Source organism: Sapajus apella, unplaced genomic scaffold, assembly GCF_009761245.1.
Source record: "Sapajus apella isolate SASKATOON/1434 unplaced genomic scaffold, GSC_monkey_1.0 scaffold1, whole genome shotgun sequence".
Taxonomy (NCBI): domain Eukaryota; kingdom Metazoa; phylum Chordata; class Mammalia; order Primates; family Cebidae; genus Sapajus; species Sapajus apella.
The window spans coordinates 87,631,151-87,650,096 of NW_022436941.1; the positions used below are offsets into that span (position 1 = coordinate 87,631,151).

General features: G+C 35.9%; 1 protein-coding gene and 1 pseudogene across 2 annotated transcripts in view; one reads left to right on the forward strand and one right to left on the reverse strand.

Annotated features, from left to right (window-relative positions):
- EMB (embigin) overlaps window positions 1-18,946 on the forward strand; it is a 48,665-nt gene that overhangs the window by 23,376 nt on the left and 6,343 nt on the right. The window contains exons 1-5 of one of the 2 annotated variants that reach the window (XM_032281121.1): window positions 2,806-3,290; window positions 8,687-8,873; window positions 9,101-9,189; window positions 15,333-15,460; window positions 17,715-17,991. In XM_032281121.1, the coding sequence (XP_032137012.1) occupies window positions 3,254-3,290; window positions 8,687-8,873; window positions 9,101-9,189; window positions 15,333-15,460; window positions 17,715-17,991 (718 nt within the window). In that variant the 5' untranslated portion in view covers window positions 2,806-3,253. Of the gene's footprint in view, window positions 1-2,805; window positions 3,291-8,686; window positions 8,874-9,100; window positions 9,190-15,332; window positions 15,461-17,714; window positions 17,992-18,946 lie in introns of those variants that run through there. The other variant, XM_032281112.1, reaches the window with a different exon arrangement.
- Window positions 5,395-6,256, reverse strand: LOC116553991 (annotated as a pseudogene).

Here is an 18,946-nt window from a genome sequence, read left to right on the forward strand (position 1 = left end):
AAATTTCAGATATAAAATTTGAGAACTTTATTCTTATTCAGAGGGATTATAAGTGAACTCCCTATGTTTAAGACGTGCAGCATTAATGATATAAACAAGATCCATCACATCATTTTTATATAGGGATGTTGGCCTCATGTTAGTGTGGCCTGTTTCTGTAAGGATTCTGGATGTTTCATTGACATTTTAGGTTGCATCGTGAAGTCTCGTTGACTTTTATGGTGAAATTGTTACAGGGCAGGTGAATCCCAGTGTTGGGGTATAGCCTGAGAAGGTTTGCTCAGGAAAGAATTCAAGAGTGAGCTGGTGGTAGAAAAAAGCAGCTTTACTGAGGCAGGGGTATTACAGCTCTGTGACTTCTCCTTTAGAGCAGGGGTACCCTGGGAAGTGAGTCAAGAGTAGCAGTTCTGCAGTCATGATTATACCACTTTTAATTACATGCAAAATAAGGAGCAGACTATTTAGAAATTTCTAGAAAACAGGAGGTAACTTCTGAGCCATTGCCATGGAAAGGGATGTCAACTTCTGAGTATAGCCACGGCAACGGTAAATTGTCATGGTGTTGGTGGGCATGTCTTATGGAGAGAAGTTTTCGTCACCTCTTCCTTGTTTCTGTCAGTCTTCAGTCTGGTCTAGGCCACCTCCTATCTCATTATGAATAATGAAAAATCAGGCTGATGGGGCTCCATATTTTCCATCTTGGCTTCTATCAGTTGTATATGTCACAGTTCACTTAACTGTTTTTAGTAAGAGTTTTTTGTTTTTAAAGCATGTTTGGAAACACTGTCCTATGCAATAAATTTTAATCGGCTTCCTCCATATTTTCTTTTTTTAATAAAGAACAAAGCAGACTTTTATTTCTAGTGATAATGGTTTAAAAGATTGGTTCCTGAATAGACCCAAGAAGATGTAAATGTCATTTCTCTGAAGACTGCAAATTGCTGAAAGCCCATATACTTTAAAAATGTTATCTATGAAAATACGAAAATATTTAGGTATAAATTACTATATGGTTTTAAGAACAGTCTTAAAAAAATATGTTTCAGAAACAACCAATTTTTATCGTTTTAGAAATGTAGATGTCATAGATGTTTTTGCAGCACTCCAAGGTGGCAAAAATGCATTGCAGTATTAAGTTGTGCAGTGTTAAGGAAACAAACATTGCTGGCTGAGCTCACCTTAGTTATGTCAAAATGTGTTTAATTGGAAATGTGCATTTTTAAAATATTTTGATTGCACTTTTCATTTATCATCACATTCACATTGGTATATAGGTACACTATATACCAATGAAATAGAAGATTTTCTTTTATTTAAAATCTTGATTCAACAGTTTAAAGGTGATTAAGTTAATTCCATTGTCATGAGAATGTAATGTATTTTAGTGTTGGCATATTCTGTTGGTTATCACAATCTGGATTCAGGCATACCTAAATCTGAGATTCAGTGTTGCCTTTGTCTTGATGTGTGATCTTAGACAAGATAGTCAACTTCTCTTTGCTTCATCTCTAAAGTCAGAATTATAACAATGATACTTACCTCATAGAGCTATTATGAAAATTAAATGATTTAATCAACATATAACCTTTAGCATCATATATGGTTGTTTTTATAATATTCCCCAGTGAGATAATGGTGAGAAGAAGTGGGCGTTTATTAATTGCTATATTATACTACTATTGCTTTTCTTATGATAGAACTTTCTACAGTCTCATGAAATACATATTGTCCCACCTTACAAAGAAGGAAACTGATGTCCCATACAAAGATACTTTGATTTACTAATGCAAGGCATAGAATCAAGACAGTTAAACAATTTGAGTTTTGCTTTTAGAAGGACAACTTTGGTTAGGGCAAGAGAAGCTGGCCAAGAGAAATTAGGTAATTTGCCTGGTCTTGGTGAAGGATAATGAAGGCCAGTAATAGGAGGGTTGGATAAAACTGGGCATATTTGATGGACATTTTAGTGATAGAATCAAGTGAATACTACAGCATGTGATTCAGTGATATGGGAATACTAATGGATCTCTCTTGGATATTTTGAGTCTGAAGTTCCCATGGGATATCCAGATTTAGATGCTCCATAGACACCTGGCGCTGTAAACTAAAAAAAGACTTCAGTGGAGGTTCTGATTTTGCAAGTAAAGAGCATTAGAAGTAATAGTTGAATCCACCAAAGGAGTGCCAAATTGAGAAGTAAAGAGATCAGAGAGCAAAATCCTGATGGGCACCAACATTTAAAAGGTAATTGGAATAATTTGTTGTGGCTAGCAAAATGTTTAAAATATACTAGGATAGTGAAATAGAGCACAGTAAAGGGAATTGCAAGGAATAGGTAGTCTCTGGCAATATATGATATTCTAGAGACATCAAATGTTATTTTTCGTTTTGAGCATAAAATTCAATTCAGCAATTTTGCAATTACACAAGCAGTTATTTCAAGCATGTGCTCACAAAGCACTTTGCTTGAGCTGTACTTCACTATCTGTAAACCTTGTACCTGGTCCTTGCTTAAGGAAGCATTTCATCAAGTTTCTTATGTAATTAAAAGTAATAGATTTTTTTTTTTTTTTGGAGACAGGGTACTGCTTCATCACCCAGCCTGGAGTGCAGTGGGGTCACCTTAACACACTGCAGCCGCAACTCTTGGGCTCAAGAGATCCTCCCATCTCTGCTTACAACTAGCTGGAACCACAGGCATGCACTACCAAGCCCAGATAATTTTTTCATTTGTTTTATAGAGATGAGTTCTCACCATGTTGCTCAGGCTGATTTCGAATTCCTGTGCTCAAGCAATCTCACCCACCTCAACCTCCCAAATTGTTAGGATTATAGGCATGAACCACTGCACCTTGCCATTTTGAGTTATGTTATTTTTCTTTCTACATTTTGACTCTACATTCTACATTTAATCATACTATACCATTATTGAGAATGAGAAGAGCTTAAGAAAATTGTGTGATGCACTGCCATTTTCCAAACACAGCTCCTTCTCTTCCTCTTAAGAGTAATTATCACTATTCTGATTTTTATTCAGTCACTTTCTTGCTTTTTTATATTGTTTTATCACTCAGGTATGTGTCCCTAAATATTACAGTTCAGTTTTGCTTTTCTTTTAACGGCTTGTTTTCTTTTAAGCATCTTATGATCTTCGGGTGCCCCAAACATAGCGCCTGACGTTCAATACAAAGACATCTCTCTGCCTTTTAAAATTTATCTATTGAAAAAACCAGACCAGGTACGGTGGTGGCTCATGCCCGTGATCTCAGCACTTTCGGAGGTCGAGGCAGGTAGGTCACCTGCGGTCAGGAACTCGAGACCAGGCTGCCAACATGGTGAAAGCCCGTCTCTACTAAAAATACAAAAAAATTATCCGGGCATGGTGGCGGGCACCTGGAATTCCAGCTACTTGGGAGGCTGAGGAAAGAAACTCCCTCTCAAAAAAGGGAAAGAGAAAGAAAGAGAAAGGAGAACAAAGAAAAGAAGGAAGGAAGGAAGAGAGGGAGGGAGGGAAAGGAAGGAATGAATCTTATTTTTGAGTTTGACAAATTAGTGATATTTTAGTAAAGAGAGAAAGGAAGAATAGAAAGTATCCTTTTTTTTTTTTTTTTTTTTAGTTTGACAACTTTATTGGTATGCTAGTAAAGACATTCATCTCAGTCATTTCTCTCTCCCAGCTTGACCTTAGGTTAATATTTCACTTGGGTCAAGAAAAGAATATGTAGTAGAGGTATGTTATTTTAACAAACAAGAAAATGGATAAAAATGGATAGTTTGCCTACATTAAAGTAAGGCAAAATTCATGTATCCTGATATAATTAAATCATGTAAGAACTAAGAGTTCTACATAAATTTCTATTGTTTTACATGGGACTTATTCCAAACTTAAATGCTAATGAACAGAGTGTTAGGAATTTACACAGGCTCCGTCTCTGGAGTTATTACTGTCTAAAAGAGCTCAGCGGGCAGTTACCACCAATAAAACAGTCTGAAGCTGCCTCCAAATATAATACCGTAGGAGTTTTCAAGGAGATTTTTATACTGTATGTTTCTTTTGTCTGTGACTATGCTTTTAAAGGTGTGTTTAACTGTCACATTAAAAAAAAAGTTCATATATAATACAAAAATACAAAAACAAACACCCTACAATACACAAATCTAACAAAGTATATGTGGTGAGATTCCAAAATATGTTTACAGATGCATTTTCTTTCCTTCTATTTTAGTATCTAAAATGTGATTTTTGAGAGGCCATTGGTCAATATGTATACATTTAAAATAAACCATATAATTTTTCTGGTAAGAAAGCTGATAACTAAGTTCAATTCAAATTATGTTTCACAAGTTAGTAATTTACATCCTTAGACAAAGTTACAGAAAGTGCATCTTCTTGTTTTTCACCTTCATACAAAATTAAAAATTTTTTGTGTGTTCATACCTTTTAAAAAATAAAAACAGCCAAATATATAAACAATATATACATTTAAATTTTTGGTGATGGTTTGTATTTTAAAAGAAACAGCTTCCTTATGATTTGCCTCAAGTTCTGGTGGAAATTCTTACAGGAACTAGCTAATAAAAAACAAGAGAAGCACATTCAAAATACTGATTTACTTTGGTAGCAAATGGTTTTTCTTTGAAGAGTAATGAAGATAGACAAGACCCATTAAGGTGAAGTGGGCTATTTCAAATATTCAACAGTCTACATAAAAAAAAATCCTTTTAAGAGCTAAACATATGTATCCGCTGATAGCAATGCAATACCTAGTTTATGATGACTTGAAACAAAACAAATGCCCATAAGGAATTTTAATTTTATCTAAATTTACTTTCAGTCAATAGTTCAGTAGCATCTTCCTCCCAATACAAGACTCCATCTCTCTGTAAGGCTGTTCCTAGGAGCTAGACAAGTTTAGGTAATAAGGGAGTTAAGAGAGTAACTGCTTGCAGTTTTAAATTGATAATAACTTTTTTTGCTGTTTGTTTGTTTGTTTGAGATAGAGTATTGCTCTGTCGCCAGGTTGGATTGCAGTGGCGCAATCTCGGCTCACTGCAACCTATGCCTCCCAAGTCCAAGTAATTCTCCTGCCTCCGCCCCCCAAGTAGCTGGGACTACAGGCACGCACCACCACACCCAGCTAATTTTTTTGTATTTTTAGTAGAGACGGGGTTTCACTTTGCCTGCCTCAGCCTCCCAAAGTGGGAGCTGATGTTGGTTTATCCCTTCCAATATTCTTCATCTTTATCTTTGCTTCCGGGATTACAGGAGCGAGCCACTGCGCCCAGCCTGGCAATACTTTCTGCTTCTCTCTTAATGTGCTAATGGTTGTGTTTAAAAAAACATTCGATTCTCATAATGGTGCCTTTTCTGATTTCTTTATTATCTGTAACCTTTGGAAACTAATCACATGAAACAACAAAATTAGCAAATGTCTTAAAAATCTGGATATAAAACATAAATTACCTCTAATTTGAAACTCTCATTTATTAGTGTACCACTCAATCTTTAAAAAAAAAATGAAAAAGAAAAAAAAAGCAGCTCCAAAGATAGTCTTATACCGTTCTTTAAAAAAGTAAACTGTTCCTTTTAACTTTACACCACCCCACACCCCAATTTCAAAACATCATTTAATTGTCTGGGTCATGGACATTTCCAAGATGAGATTTTATATTTTGCTTCCATAGCTGCTGGTTATCAGAAAACCCATGCTTTCCTTTATTGAAGGAGTTTGGTCTAGCTGATGTTGGTGTATCCCTTCCTGTATTCTTCATCTTCATCTTTGCTTCTGGAGGCATTTCCTCTGGTTCACTGTCTTCATCTTCATTAAAAGCTGCTGCCACTGAAAGTTTTTGGAGCAAGAGTTGGAACAGTTTAAGGCTTACTTGATCCAAGTTTGATGAATATGTCTGATGCTTTCTTTGTTGTCTGACTACCTATGGGAAATCCACACTTGGAGATCTTTGTAGGCTTTGTTGGGAGGTCTGCAGTTTCTTCAGCTGACTGCGTCTCAGTGCTATGACTGGAACTTTCCCCTTCATTACTGGAAGAAACAGTCTTAGTATTCACAGGTTTTTCTGCTTCTTCTTCAGGTCCTCCAGCGGCTCCAGCTCGCTGTGACTTTTCAGTCCTCTCCTTTCCCTCCTTCTTGTCCTCTATTTTCCCCACCACTACTTCCCTCGTTTTTTTTTGTTTGTTTGTTTGTTTTTTTTTTTGTTGTTGTTGTTGTTGTTTGTTTGTTCGTTTGTTTGAGAAGGAGTTTGCTCTTGTTGCCTAGGCTGGAGTGCAATGGTGCCATCTCGGCCCACTGCAGCCTCCGCCTACAGGGTTCAAGTTATTCTCCTGCCTCAGCTTCCCAAGTAGCTGTGATTACAGGCATGCACCACCACGCCTGGCTAATTTTGTATTTTTAGTAGAGACGGGGTTTCTCCATGTTGGTCAGGCTGGTCTTGAACTCAGGACCTCAGGTGATCGGCCTGCCTCGGCCTCTCAAAGTGCTGGGATTACAGGCGTGAGCCACCCTGCCCTGCCCAGATCATTCATTTTGTAGTTTTCCTACAATCTGGATTTTGTTGATTACTTTCATGAAATATAGTTTAATGTGTTCTTCCATAATCCCTATTTCCTGTAAACTGGGAATTGGATCCAGAGACTTAATCCATTTCAGGAACCTCCTCCAACATCTTTTTTGACAAGATTGTAGCCTAGGTAAGGGCGTAGTCTTCATCAAGAGAGACATAATTCTGTTTTTGAAATTACTGCAGCAGTTGATGGAAAATGACTAGATCCATGATTCACTAGGGGTTGCGGCATCATTGTGGTATATTTATATGACTTCTTTTTTATGCATTTGCTAGAATTTTTCTATAAAGAGAGAGTTTATTTTCTCTTCTCTTTGGTTAGCCAGGTACAGTTAGTGTAGGACAAACAAGGTACATGCTTAATATTTTTTCTTTATTTACTACTGTTGAAAAAACTAAAGTTAGCTTTATATGTTTTCCCAGAGAGAGAGAGAGAGGGAGAGAGCGAGACAATTGTTGGAGAGCCAGTGGTTGGGAACCTGAGGTTTAAACTGAAGAAAGAAAAGGCAAGTAGAGCCTTTATTGCTCTTGCTCTAGTGGACCCTCAGCAGAAATCTGGGATACTGGTTTAAAAAAAAAAAAAAAAAAAAAAAAAGCTTGTACTTGCCTACTGGGTCAGAGGTCCTGAAATAGCAGACTTTGGAATTGGGGTTAGAGTGGAAGGGTGGGGAGTCCTAACCATTCCATCTTTTTCTCTACAATTTCAGGCACAGTGAATTAAATTGACAAAAGATGGATTAGCAAAATAAAAAGCATATTTAATTACATATGGACAGAAGTTAGAAAAACGTAGCTCAAAGGGGCAGTTAAATTTGGGAGCTTATATGCCATCTTAGTTGGGTAAGGGGAAGGACTGCTTATGGAAAAATGAATGAGTTTTTGGAAAGATAAATGAGCAATTTAGATAACAGGTGGAAAATGTGATAGTTTTATGACAGTGTCTGTTTAGGTGTGGTGTGAAGACTTATCATTTTCAGTGATAAGAGTCCATCTTCCTTATTACTCCTAGGGAGGGATTTATGGCAGTGGAGATTTTTTGGAGTTCCTTTGCAAGGCTCTGCTTTTGGTCAGAGAAGAGATTTCAAGAGCTCAAATGCCTTCTGCTCAAAAATAATTTGTGTGCTATCCTGGCATATTCTGGACCCTTCAATGTGTGTGTGTGTGTGTGTTGTTTTCCTTTTTTACTTTTAAGATAAACACCCCATGAATTCATACTGATATTCGAAATTTAGTTAAAATTTAGAACTACAGGATGCTTATTTGAATTCTCTGTCCCGTGCTTATGTCTATATCCAGTCCCTACAGGTCCTTTTTTTTTTTTTTTTTTTTTTTTTTGAGACAGAGTCTTGCTCTGTTGGCCAGGCTGGAGTGCAATGGTGTGATCTCGGCTCACTGCAACCTCTGCCTCCCGGGTCCAAGCAATTCTCTGCCTCAGCCTCCCGAGTAGCTGGGATTAGAGGTGCCCACCACCATGCCTGGCTATTTTTTTATTGTTTGTAGTTTTAGTACAGACTGGGTTTCATCATCTTGGCCAGGCTGGTCTTGAACTCCTGACCTTGTGATCCATTCACCTTAATCTTCCAAAGTGCTGGGATTACAGGCATGAGCCACGGAGCCCAGTCAGGTTCTTAAGAAGACTAGGAATGTTTAGAATATAATATATCACTCTAATCCATGTTACACACAAAACATTCTTGTAATAACTACCAACAACATGATTACTCAAAAGTGTTAAAACAGGCACTCCATTGTCACCCATGAGTGTGTGTTTGTGTTTACAGTTGTGGTGTTTTTACACTGTCAGAGCATAGGGCGCATGTTTTAGGGCACTCTGTACCCTATACCCTGCTCAGTATAGAGCTTAAGGAGATAAATATCACAGCCTTAGGATTTTTTTTGACTGTGTTAATGTTGGATCAAAACTTTTCTTTAGGTGTGCATATAAAAGGGAGTACGAAAGGGAACCAACTATGTTGATAGAGGAATAATTCTTCACATGAATGTTACATTAAGAAATTGTGAATAAAGCACTACTGTTAATAAAGATTTTATATATTAGATTCCTTCAAGTGTAACTTTCATATTTTGTCTTCTTTTGTGCTAATAGAACATTCTAGTATGCCAGTAGAAAAAAATATCACTTTAGAAAGGCCTTCTAACGTAAAACTCACATGCCAGTTCACAACATCTGGGGATCTGAATGCAGTAAATGTGACTTGGAAAAAAGAGGATGAGCTACTTGAGAATAATTATCTTGTCAATGCAACAGGAAGCACCTTGTATACCCAGTACAGGTGAGTATACAAATTTTATCCTACCTTGCTTATCAAAAGTAGCTTAATTCTAAATATTTTTGCTGATGCAGCATTCTTTTCTTTGCATCCACTTGAATGTCATGCTAATGTTTGCATATTTACAGAATTATTTCTATTTTTAAATTTTGATTAATGGTTAAGTCTTTTTATTTTCATTAAGAAGGCTTGAGAACTAAGCCTATACTAATAACTTGAATTATCTTTAGGTTCACCATCATTAATAGCAAACAAATGGGAAGTTATTCTTGTTTCTTTCAAGAGGAGAAAGAACAAAAGGGAACATTTAATTTCAAAGGTCAGTATTAATAACTTGAGGAATAGTTAATAACTTCAGCATTATGTTCTTAGATTTTACAATCCTGTAATTTTTAAATTATTTTTACAAGAATAAACATAAAGTAGCTGAAAGAGCACCAGGCACGGTGGCTCACACCTGTAATCCCAGCACTTTGAGAGGCCGAGGCAGGTGGATCATGAGGTCAAGAGATCGAGACCATCCTGGTCAACATGGTGAAACCCCGTCTCTACTAAAAATACAAAAAATTAGCTGGGCATGGTGGCGCGTGCCTGTAATCCCAGCTACTCAGGAGGCTGAGGCAGGAGAACTGCTTGAACCTAGGAGGTGGAGGTTGCGGTGAGCCAAGATCACGCCATTGCACTCCAGCCTGGGTAACAAGAACAAAACTCTGTCTCAAAAACAAAACAAAACAAAACAAAAAAGTAGGTGAAAGAAAATCATATGCTTTCCAGAGTCACAAGAGGCAACCTTGTAAATAGTCTTGTCTCCCTGCCCAGTCCATTTTTGCCTGCTTCTATGCCTCAATTTACAGCACAGGTTTTAATTCAAAAGGCCAGCCTACCAGATTATTGGTGAATTATATCAGTTGCCTAAATTTCTTTATTTATTTATCCCTCTAAATTCATAGCTTTTGTAATAGTCCTCCAGATTTCTAAGTTATTGTCCTCCCAGCCTCTGAGAATGTGGGTTGGTGTTCTATATCCATAGCTCCAGGACATGGGATTTTAGGATCCATAAAACTGAAAAATAATGCACAAAGGGTTGCAGCTTTTTATCTCACCAAGTAAGGAGGTTTAAAGGTACATAAAAGCCCCAGAATATCATCCACATTTCTCCTCCTTGGAAACAAACAAATTAAAATATTTTACTGGTACTGCCATTAAACCAAAACTCAAGAAGTCCTCAATCTCATAATAAAGACTAGTTGTTTGAGTTAAATAATTATCATTATGAAAAACCCAGTATTTTGTGGTAATTAGTGAACCACAGTATCCATGCTGGTATTTGGGAAATGCAATCTATTGCCATATTGACTATGTTAGACTCTGCTTTGCACTAAAAATTTCCCAGGGAACATGAAGAGTGTTCTCTACGTTTCCTAAACATCCTGAAGTCCGACTGTCTTCTGTGACAGAATGTGGATTCTATCCTCAAGGCTCCGTCAATAGCAGAATGGTTTGCTTCACCATTTCTGTGATCTAATGGTTCACTCTTGTATCCCTCACTGCATCCCTTCTGCACTCACAGACTCATTTTCTTCTTACGGTTTTGTAATTGTTCCAATGTGGTAAATATAATAAATTATTGTATTTATACATCTTGGTTTCTCCAAAAGCAGAAACTAGTATCATTCTTTGATTAGTTTAATCATGTATATTCTTTCTTAACCTTTCCCCCTCCATTTGCCTTTAACTTAGTGAAGGACCAGATAATACCATATACATTTCCTTTTCATTTCATTTTCCTTCTGCATTTCGTTTTTCCCTCCCTGCCCCGTCTGCCCTTCCCCTCCTCTTTCCTGAATGTCTCTTTTCCTTTCTCTGTCTTTTCCTGTCCTTTCTTCTGTCCCACCTTTCGAGTTCATTTCCTTCCCTCCCTTCCTTCCTCCTTCCTTTTTTCCCTCTATTTCTGTTTCTTTTTGCTTTCTTCCCAATGATCAAAAATAATATTAAATATATACACAAAATTTTAGTGAACATATTTTATTGAGTTTTTAAAAAATATATAAGGAAGGCCTACAAATCCTGAGGAAATGCTCACAGAATCTTGTGACTTAAAGTGCTCCCAAGATATTCAACTTTAAACACTGTTTTCATTTTGTTTTTGTTTTTTTTTTTTCTAAGACATTGTGCTCTGGAAATATATACTAGTCATACCTGCTTTAAATATTGAAGATACTACATTTTTCTTTTAAGTTTTCATTATTACTTAAATTATTATGTGGAAGTGATCATTCTTGTGTTTAATGCGAAGATTAATAAGCGTTTTACTTTTCAACATACCAATATGTTGAATGCCAGGTATTGATAGGGAAGGCCTCTTGACAGCTGTTTTGAGATAACTAAGCTTATTTTGGCTGGTGTCAGGAGCATTGACCAAAGGCCTAGGATTTAAATCAAGGCTTTAAGGAAAGCAAAGAATCACTGAATATTTACTTTTTTTCTTTTCTAGTTGTCTTGAAGCAATTTAGGTTAGCTACTTTGTTTTTAATGCCCATTTAACATTAATGTAACTTTTAAGTATGTATTATATCTTGAAAATATTTATAAAATTAGTAAGTTGGGTCCTTTCAAATCATCTTTGGTAAAATAATAATTCTCTATAATTCATCTAAATTGAATATTGCTTGAAGAAATAATTTTACTTGAGTAGAATTTAAAGACATCTGCATATTATATTATAGTTGTTTAATAGGTCTGAAAGGCTTATAACATGATGTTTATTTTTATAAATGTCCTATTATATTATTTCTCCATATGGTTTACTTATGGTTTTTCCTAAGAATAATAATTATCTTTTCTTAGAAGCATTACAGCTGCATGTGGATGAAAAGACTGTTTTATTCTCTATTTTAAATTGAACCAAAGATAAATTTTTCTGCCATTGACTACGTGAGCCACCTATATAGTGCATGAGCCCGAGCCTTCAGAACAATTCATCAGCAAAGTCCCTGCCTCTGTCTTTATGGGAACCAGCTGATTTACTACTTTACTACTATAAGATTGTAAAAGTCACTCAAGATTACTGATTAGTTCAATGCACATGTTTAATTGTTGATACCAGGACAGAAGAAACAGCAAAAGTGTACACTGGAAGCTTGTGACTGCTAATATGTTGCTGATTACTTGTCATTCAAGAAAGAGAAAGTTGAGTGATGGTCTGTAGTGTTTCTCAGTAGTGGGTCAAATATTCTGAGTAGTTGCTGAAAGCTTCCATGATATTTATTAATGTTAAAATCTCTTAGTAGAAAGTATGCAGAAATTTAATTTTTCTTCCAAAAAAGACTTTTTGGAAGTCATGATGAGATTTTGATAGTACCAAATGCAATGAAGCCTACATGACTCAGCTATCTGTCTTTCCCTGGGAACATCTAAAAATTCAAAGTATGGAAAGGTAGCATAATAGAATCAGCTGGGACTTCAGCCCTGAATCCCAGTGTTGAAGTATAGTTAGCTGTCTTTGACTATTTGGAATAATCTTTTTTCCTAATTTGGTGACACCTAAAAGTCTTTGAACCAACATGACATTTAGGCCAATTTGTCCTAGTTCATGAATATACAAATATAGTCTCCAATTTTACAACTCCAGAGAGCTGTTACTTTCGCTGGGTAGATCCAAACCCCATCTTCCTAGACACTGGCCTGAATCAGCAATTTCACCACCTTCAAACCTGGTTTATTCCAACCCTAGCACTCTTATGCATCCTACTATATGCAAAATCTGAGAAGGTCAATAGGGCACATTAGAATACTATCTCACTGTCCTTATATTAATAAATATTTCCAAATATAAGCTGTGGCCCCAAACCCCACAATAGTTCAAACAAGTGTCATGTTCCATGAACATGGTACATTTTATAATTTAAATTCACACTGCTGTTGTTAACCATGTATAGCAGAACAAAAGTATGGTTTAATGGTATTTTAGTCATTTAATCAAGAAAACCGAAGAGATGGCAAGAAAACAGAATTTTGGTCTCAACTTTTCCATGTTGTCAGTAGTCATTGTCAGTTACCTGCAATTTACAGCCTGATCTTAATAATCAGTTGGGATGATTTAATAGCATAGTTATGTGTTCTTCATCAAATCTCGTAAAATGCCCCACTTTCTTGAAAAGCACCTTGCAGCTTCCAAGGCATACATTTTGTATGGAACATTTGTATGTTCCACCAGGTTTTTCCCCAAGATTACCTTTCTTCCACATTTTACTCTTAGCCTGTGGGTACATTTCAGCATTTTGAACCTATTTCAACACATATTTTCCGGCTAATGCATGACTCAACTGCCGGAAAGAAAGATGTAGAGATTGAGAAATAGGATCTCTGAGAGATAAACAACCTGGGAAAGCGGAAACTGTGACCTTAACTACTTAGTGTCCAACACAAGCCTGCACTTCAAAGCAGTGTTTAAGGCTAGTCTAACAGGGTTCTAGACATCATTGCACCAATAATGCAATAATGCTTCTTGTGCCTCTCTTGTGCCTCTTCACCTGGAACTCAGAAGTGTGGCTGCCAGAAGTGCTGTGTCCAGATACATCTCATAAGCAAGGACACACAAAGATTCTGAACAAAAGGTTGGAGGAAGACTCACCAAATGGAGAGAAAAAAAACAAAAAACCAGGAGTTGTAACTTTTGTCTCTGACAAAATGGACTTTAATAGTAACAAAGACTAAAAGAAACAAAGGACATTACATAATGGTAAAAGGATCAAAGTAACAACAGGACTCAATTATCCTAAATATATATGCACCTAGTATAAGAGCACCCAGATACATAAGATAAGCTCTTAAAGACTTATAAAGAGACTTAGACTCCCACACAATAATAATGGGAGACTTCAACATTAATATTAGACAGATCAATGAGACAGAAAATTAACAAGGATATCCAGGACTTGAACTCAGATATGGACCAAGTAAACTTAATAAACATTTATAGAACTCTCCACTTTAAATACACAAAATACACACTCTTATCAGTACTACATCACACCTACTCACAGGTTTAAATGAAATATTGGTTGGCTGCTTGTTTGTTATTTTCTTCCCTCATTTTATTTTTTATTTTTTATTTTTTTTCCTGTTTCCATTATTAAGCATAAGAGAGGTTTTCAATACCCATTTTTAGACTGCATTCTACCCTGGGCAATAAAGCAACATTTGTGTTCTCTCTCCCTCTTCCTCTTCCTCTTTCTTCCTCTCCTTCATTTTTTTTAATCTTTTCTTTCTTTCTCTCTTTTTTTTTAAATTGATTATAAGTATTTATAGTCAGCACACTTATACTAAAACAGTACTACAGAAATTTCCCCTTAAAAAAAAAAAGTGTGGCTGCCCTCCCTCTGAGGCTATAGGGAACCTTGTGGCTTTAGAAAATAATCTCTATTTTAGCCAGGCTCCAATTTCTGCTTACCTTCAGGTCCTTAGCTGACATTATGATTTTACCTATTCTTTTTCCCTACTGGCAAACTAAACATATAAATGAAAAAAGTAAACACACAAACACACACGTGTGTACACACACAGACACACAAAACCAAAAAAGCAAAAACCTGTTAAAATTAGAAAAAGTAAAACAAAAAAAAATCAAAATAATGTTTGTTGATGAGTCTACGTTTTCAGTGTAAGTTTACCTTCTATAATACATCCTTCAGGGTCAGTCAGAAGGATCTGATTGCATCATAGGATTTTCATTATGCTGCTTATGCTCTTATATTTTAATATTCTTTACCAAGTTATTTACATCCTTAGACATAATAAAATAAACTTAAAAAAAGTTCACTTTTTTCTAAATTCAGTGCTCATTTGTATTCTGTTTCTAATGCAATCTACTCCAAACTTCCTTGACTAGAAAATTTATCATAATAGATGTTAGTATATATATTTTTTACAAAACCACATGAAAGTGTTTTTAAATCCTATTTTCTTTCTTACACTGTTCTCTTTCTGTTAATTTTCCTTTGTTCCTTGTTCCCACCTTCTCCAACTCTTTGCTGGCTCCTCATAAATTAGTATCAACTAAAGATTTCCTATCCTGGAAATTTTGTCTTCTCACTCAAATGCTACCTAAGGTTGAAATTTTGAAGAACATAATTATTGTAAGATAGCTTAGTAAGTAGGAAGAAAGAACAGGTTTGAAAACATGAAGCCTCTTTCTTATCCAAAACATGTAACTTATCCCAAAAGTAACAATACTTTTGTTGTTAGGCTCAATAATAGAAGACCTTCCATTTCTGTACATTGGAGACAATTATATTGAATCTATCTACTATTATTACTACTACTAGTTTCATTTATATATAACTTAAAGTGTATAAAATAATGTATTAATGAAAAAATGAAAGGAGACAATATCAACAAATTTAATACATTTCATTTGCCTAAACTCTTTCAGTAGCATACATTTCTCTGTTTTATTCTTAGTCCCTGAACTTCATGGGAAAAACAAGCCACTGATCTCTTATGTCGGGGATTCTACTGTCTTGACATGTAAATGTCAAAATTGTGTTCCTTTAAATTGGACCTGGTACCGTAGTAATGGGAGTCTACAGGTAAGATATTTCCTTGATTTTAAGAAAACAAAAAAAAAAAGCCACTATTTATTTAATAAATAACAAGATTGTAACAGACTCAACCTTCCTAAGATGATTTATATTTTTGCTATCTTCTATTTTAGCATGTGTTCTTAAAGAGCAGTGATCAATGGAGTTGTCATTTGATGGTTTTTGGCATGTTTACATTGTACATATGAAGATACTCTTCACGTTTCATTAGCTGGTACTTTGTTTTTTTAGGTTTAACAAGTTACATTATTTGAAAAGAAGTTACATTTCATGTTTAGTTGTCTAGTTTAGAAATAATGCCATCAGAAAAGATTCTTTTTAAAAATCATTCCATGAACGTAACTAGAAAAAATGCCAGCCACCTTTTTGGGCTTCTGCTCCTGAATTATCTGTGATAGAATGCAAAATAATGGTACTATTTGAGAAAGGAATGAAAACTTTTTAACTTAAACTTACATCTTGGGGTTCTATCAGTAAGTGCAATTTTTTTTTATAGCCTTTAACATACCTGACAGAAGCCAAATACTTTTAATTCCTTTTTTACTAAAAGAAATGGCTATTCAAAGAGTTGATACTAAGAAAAACATGAGTATTTTGTAAATAATTTCTGGTTTCCTGTCTTCTTTCCAAATGGCCTCTAATGGCAGGAAAATTTAGGACATTGTCCTTTAACAGACACCCTTCTTTTGCCCTGGTGCTAATAAGCATTACAATCGAAGTTCCATTAAAGGCGAGCTATAATTCTAGAAGGAACATAGGAGAGAGTGTAGATGTTACAATGAAATATTAAATTCCTTTTTAGACAGAATTGGTGTTATTATAGACTATTGTTGGGTGACAGATAAAGGACTCACAAGGGAATGTGACTGATTCTGTGGCAACAGGTTTAGTTTTTCAATGAAATAGCTTCAACCAAATCCCATAGATGTAGACGTAAGCCATACCTACTCCCGCTTGTCTTCTGGTGGATGTTGAGGAAAGGCAATCATTGTGTATATGTAATTTTTTTAAAGTGTAAATTTGTAAAAACAAATGTCAACTGTGGTATTTGAAATACACAGCTTTATTGATATGCATGTGATACAACAATACGTGAAAAATATTAGCATCCATCTAATTATATCAGATGTTGAAAATGTCATTTTAGATGTACCGGTGCTTCTGTCCATTGCTTTTCTAGTAATTATCCTCTTAATTTGATTCTAAGCATGAGTTGTATTAGGGTGTGAGAAAAGTTCAGGGAATAGGGCATAGGTCAAAACTTTAGCACAAATATAGACCAACCATGTGCATCAAAAGCAGCTGGATACTTATTAAAAATACGGTACTTTGATCGATCAGCTATGATCAGTCAGTACCAAACATCCCAGACAGAGCCGTGAACATGGTGCCAGATCGCTGTAATTTTTTTTGCACAAATAATATAGTCATAGACAGTTCTTCCTTGGATAATCTCTGCGAATATATGGATCCAGATTACTGTTTATTGAGCAGTGCAGTTGAATCATGGAGCACGGAAAGCATCCAATGGCTTGGGAATAAAATTTAATTTAAATAGATTAAATAAAACAGACCTAAATAGCTTACTATGGCACCTTGTGAGGCTGTGGAAAACCCAGGAAATCTTAGAAGCCAGCTTATCTGAGAGACAAAGAAATTCATTTATGTAAAGACAGAAGGTGTGCAGTTCACTTCGGACCCTAGGCCCACAGAGGGTTCCCTCTAGTCTATCTATATCAGCTCCAAAGGCCTGAACATTTCATCTTCATTTCCAGCCTGGGGAAATCCCATTGTCCAGATGAGTGATTTTTCTTTATAGGAATGATCAGAAATAGTAGCTTCGAGGGTGGTAGTTGTTTGAATGTGCCTCTGTGCTTGTGAAGAAAAAAGTACTTTGACTAAGGCACTAGGCAGGGATAGGAATGTGAGACTCAGGTGACTGGGATTTTTCTGTTTTTAATTCTTATGTAATATTTAGCCATGATGACCTACTTGCTTCTTTGTAGTTTTAAACATTCAGTGCTAAATCCTTACAGCAATGTATACATCTTTTCTTTGCTCCCTGGGAGATCAGACTCTGATAAGACTTAAGTCTTTTATAAATAACCTCTCACACATTTTAATATGCCTTTCTCTAGTAAAGAATTTTGTTGGCATTATCTTAGAGCTTTCGCTCAAAAACTACATCATGTATCTTTTACATACTGTGATAGGAATGGATTTTAATGTCTCCTTATATTAGGTTCCTGTTGGTGTTCAAATGAATAAGTATGTGATCAATGACACATATGCTAACGAAACAAAGCTGAAGATAAAACAACTGTTGGAGGAAGATGGGGGATCTTACTGGTGCCGTGCACTCTTCCAATTAGGCGAGAGTGAAGGACATATTGAGCTTGTGGTGCTGAGCTATTTGGTGCCCCTCAAACCATTTTTTGCAATAGTGGCTGAGGTGGTTCTTCTAGTGGCCATCATTCTGCTTTGTGAAAAGTACACACAAAAGAACAAGAAGCATTCAGGTGGGATTTCTTTATTTTAGAAAATATTATCAGTTAATTATAAGTGTCATTTACTTATGATTTGGATTATGATTTGATACATTTCAATGACTTTAGGATTTTTGGGGAAAAATATTAATTTTCTTATGTGGAGCAGTATTGGTGACAGTGAGTTAGGAACATATATCAATGATCTTTCTGTTTCAGTTTCTGTAAAAACTTAGTATTAAAAATGCCTTTTTTTCTTTCTCTCCCCCACCCCACCCTCCCCTTTTTTGGTGCTACTGGTACCTAAGCACCAATTAGGTGACATGTATTCTGGCACTGGAATATTAGAAAAATCTGTGATAGCTTAATATCAAAGATCTCAAAGAAATAATTTTTCTTTCACTTAGATAATCATTTCAAAAAATATTTTATTAACCATTCCAAAGTTCCTAATCAAAGAGAGACTGTCCTGGCTGGGTGCAGTGGATCATGCCTATAATCCCAGCACTTTGGGAGGCTGAGGCAGTTGGATCATGAGGTCAGGAGTTCGAGACCAGCCTGGCCAAGATGGGAAAACCCCGTCTCTACACAAAATACAAAGAAAATTAGCTGGATGTGGTAGTAGGCGCCTGTAATCTCAGCTACTTGGGAGGCTGAGGCAGGAGAATCCCTCCAACCCGGGAGGCAGAGGCTGCACTGAGCCAAGATCGTACCACTCCACTCCAGCCCGGGTGACAGAGCGAAATTGCCTCAAAAGAAAAAAAAAAAAACAACAAACAAACAAAAAAAAACACACCACTGTCCTGCCGTTTCCTATTTTTCTATTTTTGCAGTGTGTGCCTGAAGGGTTACAGGTTGAGAAAGCCATAATCCCTCGAGAAAATTGACCTTACATCCTGTATTCTTTCCTGATTTTGTACTAAATTTTAATAATTTAAATAATGACAAACTAATCAGTCATATTTTTGAAAATACCAGGCCAGTAAAC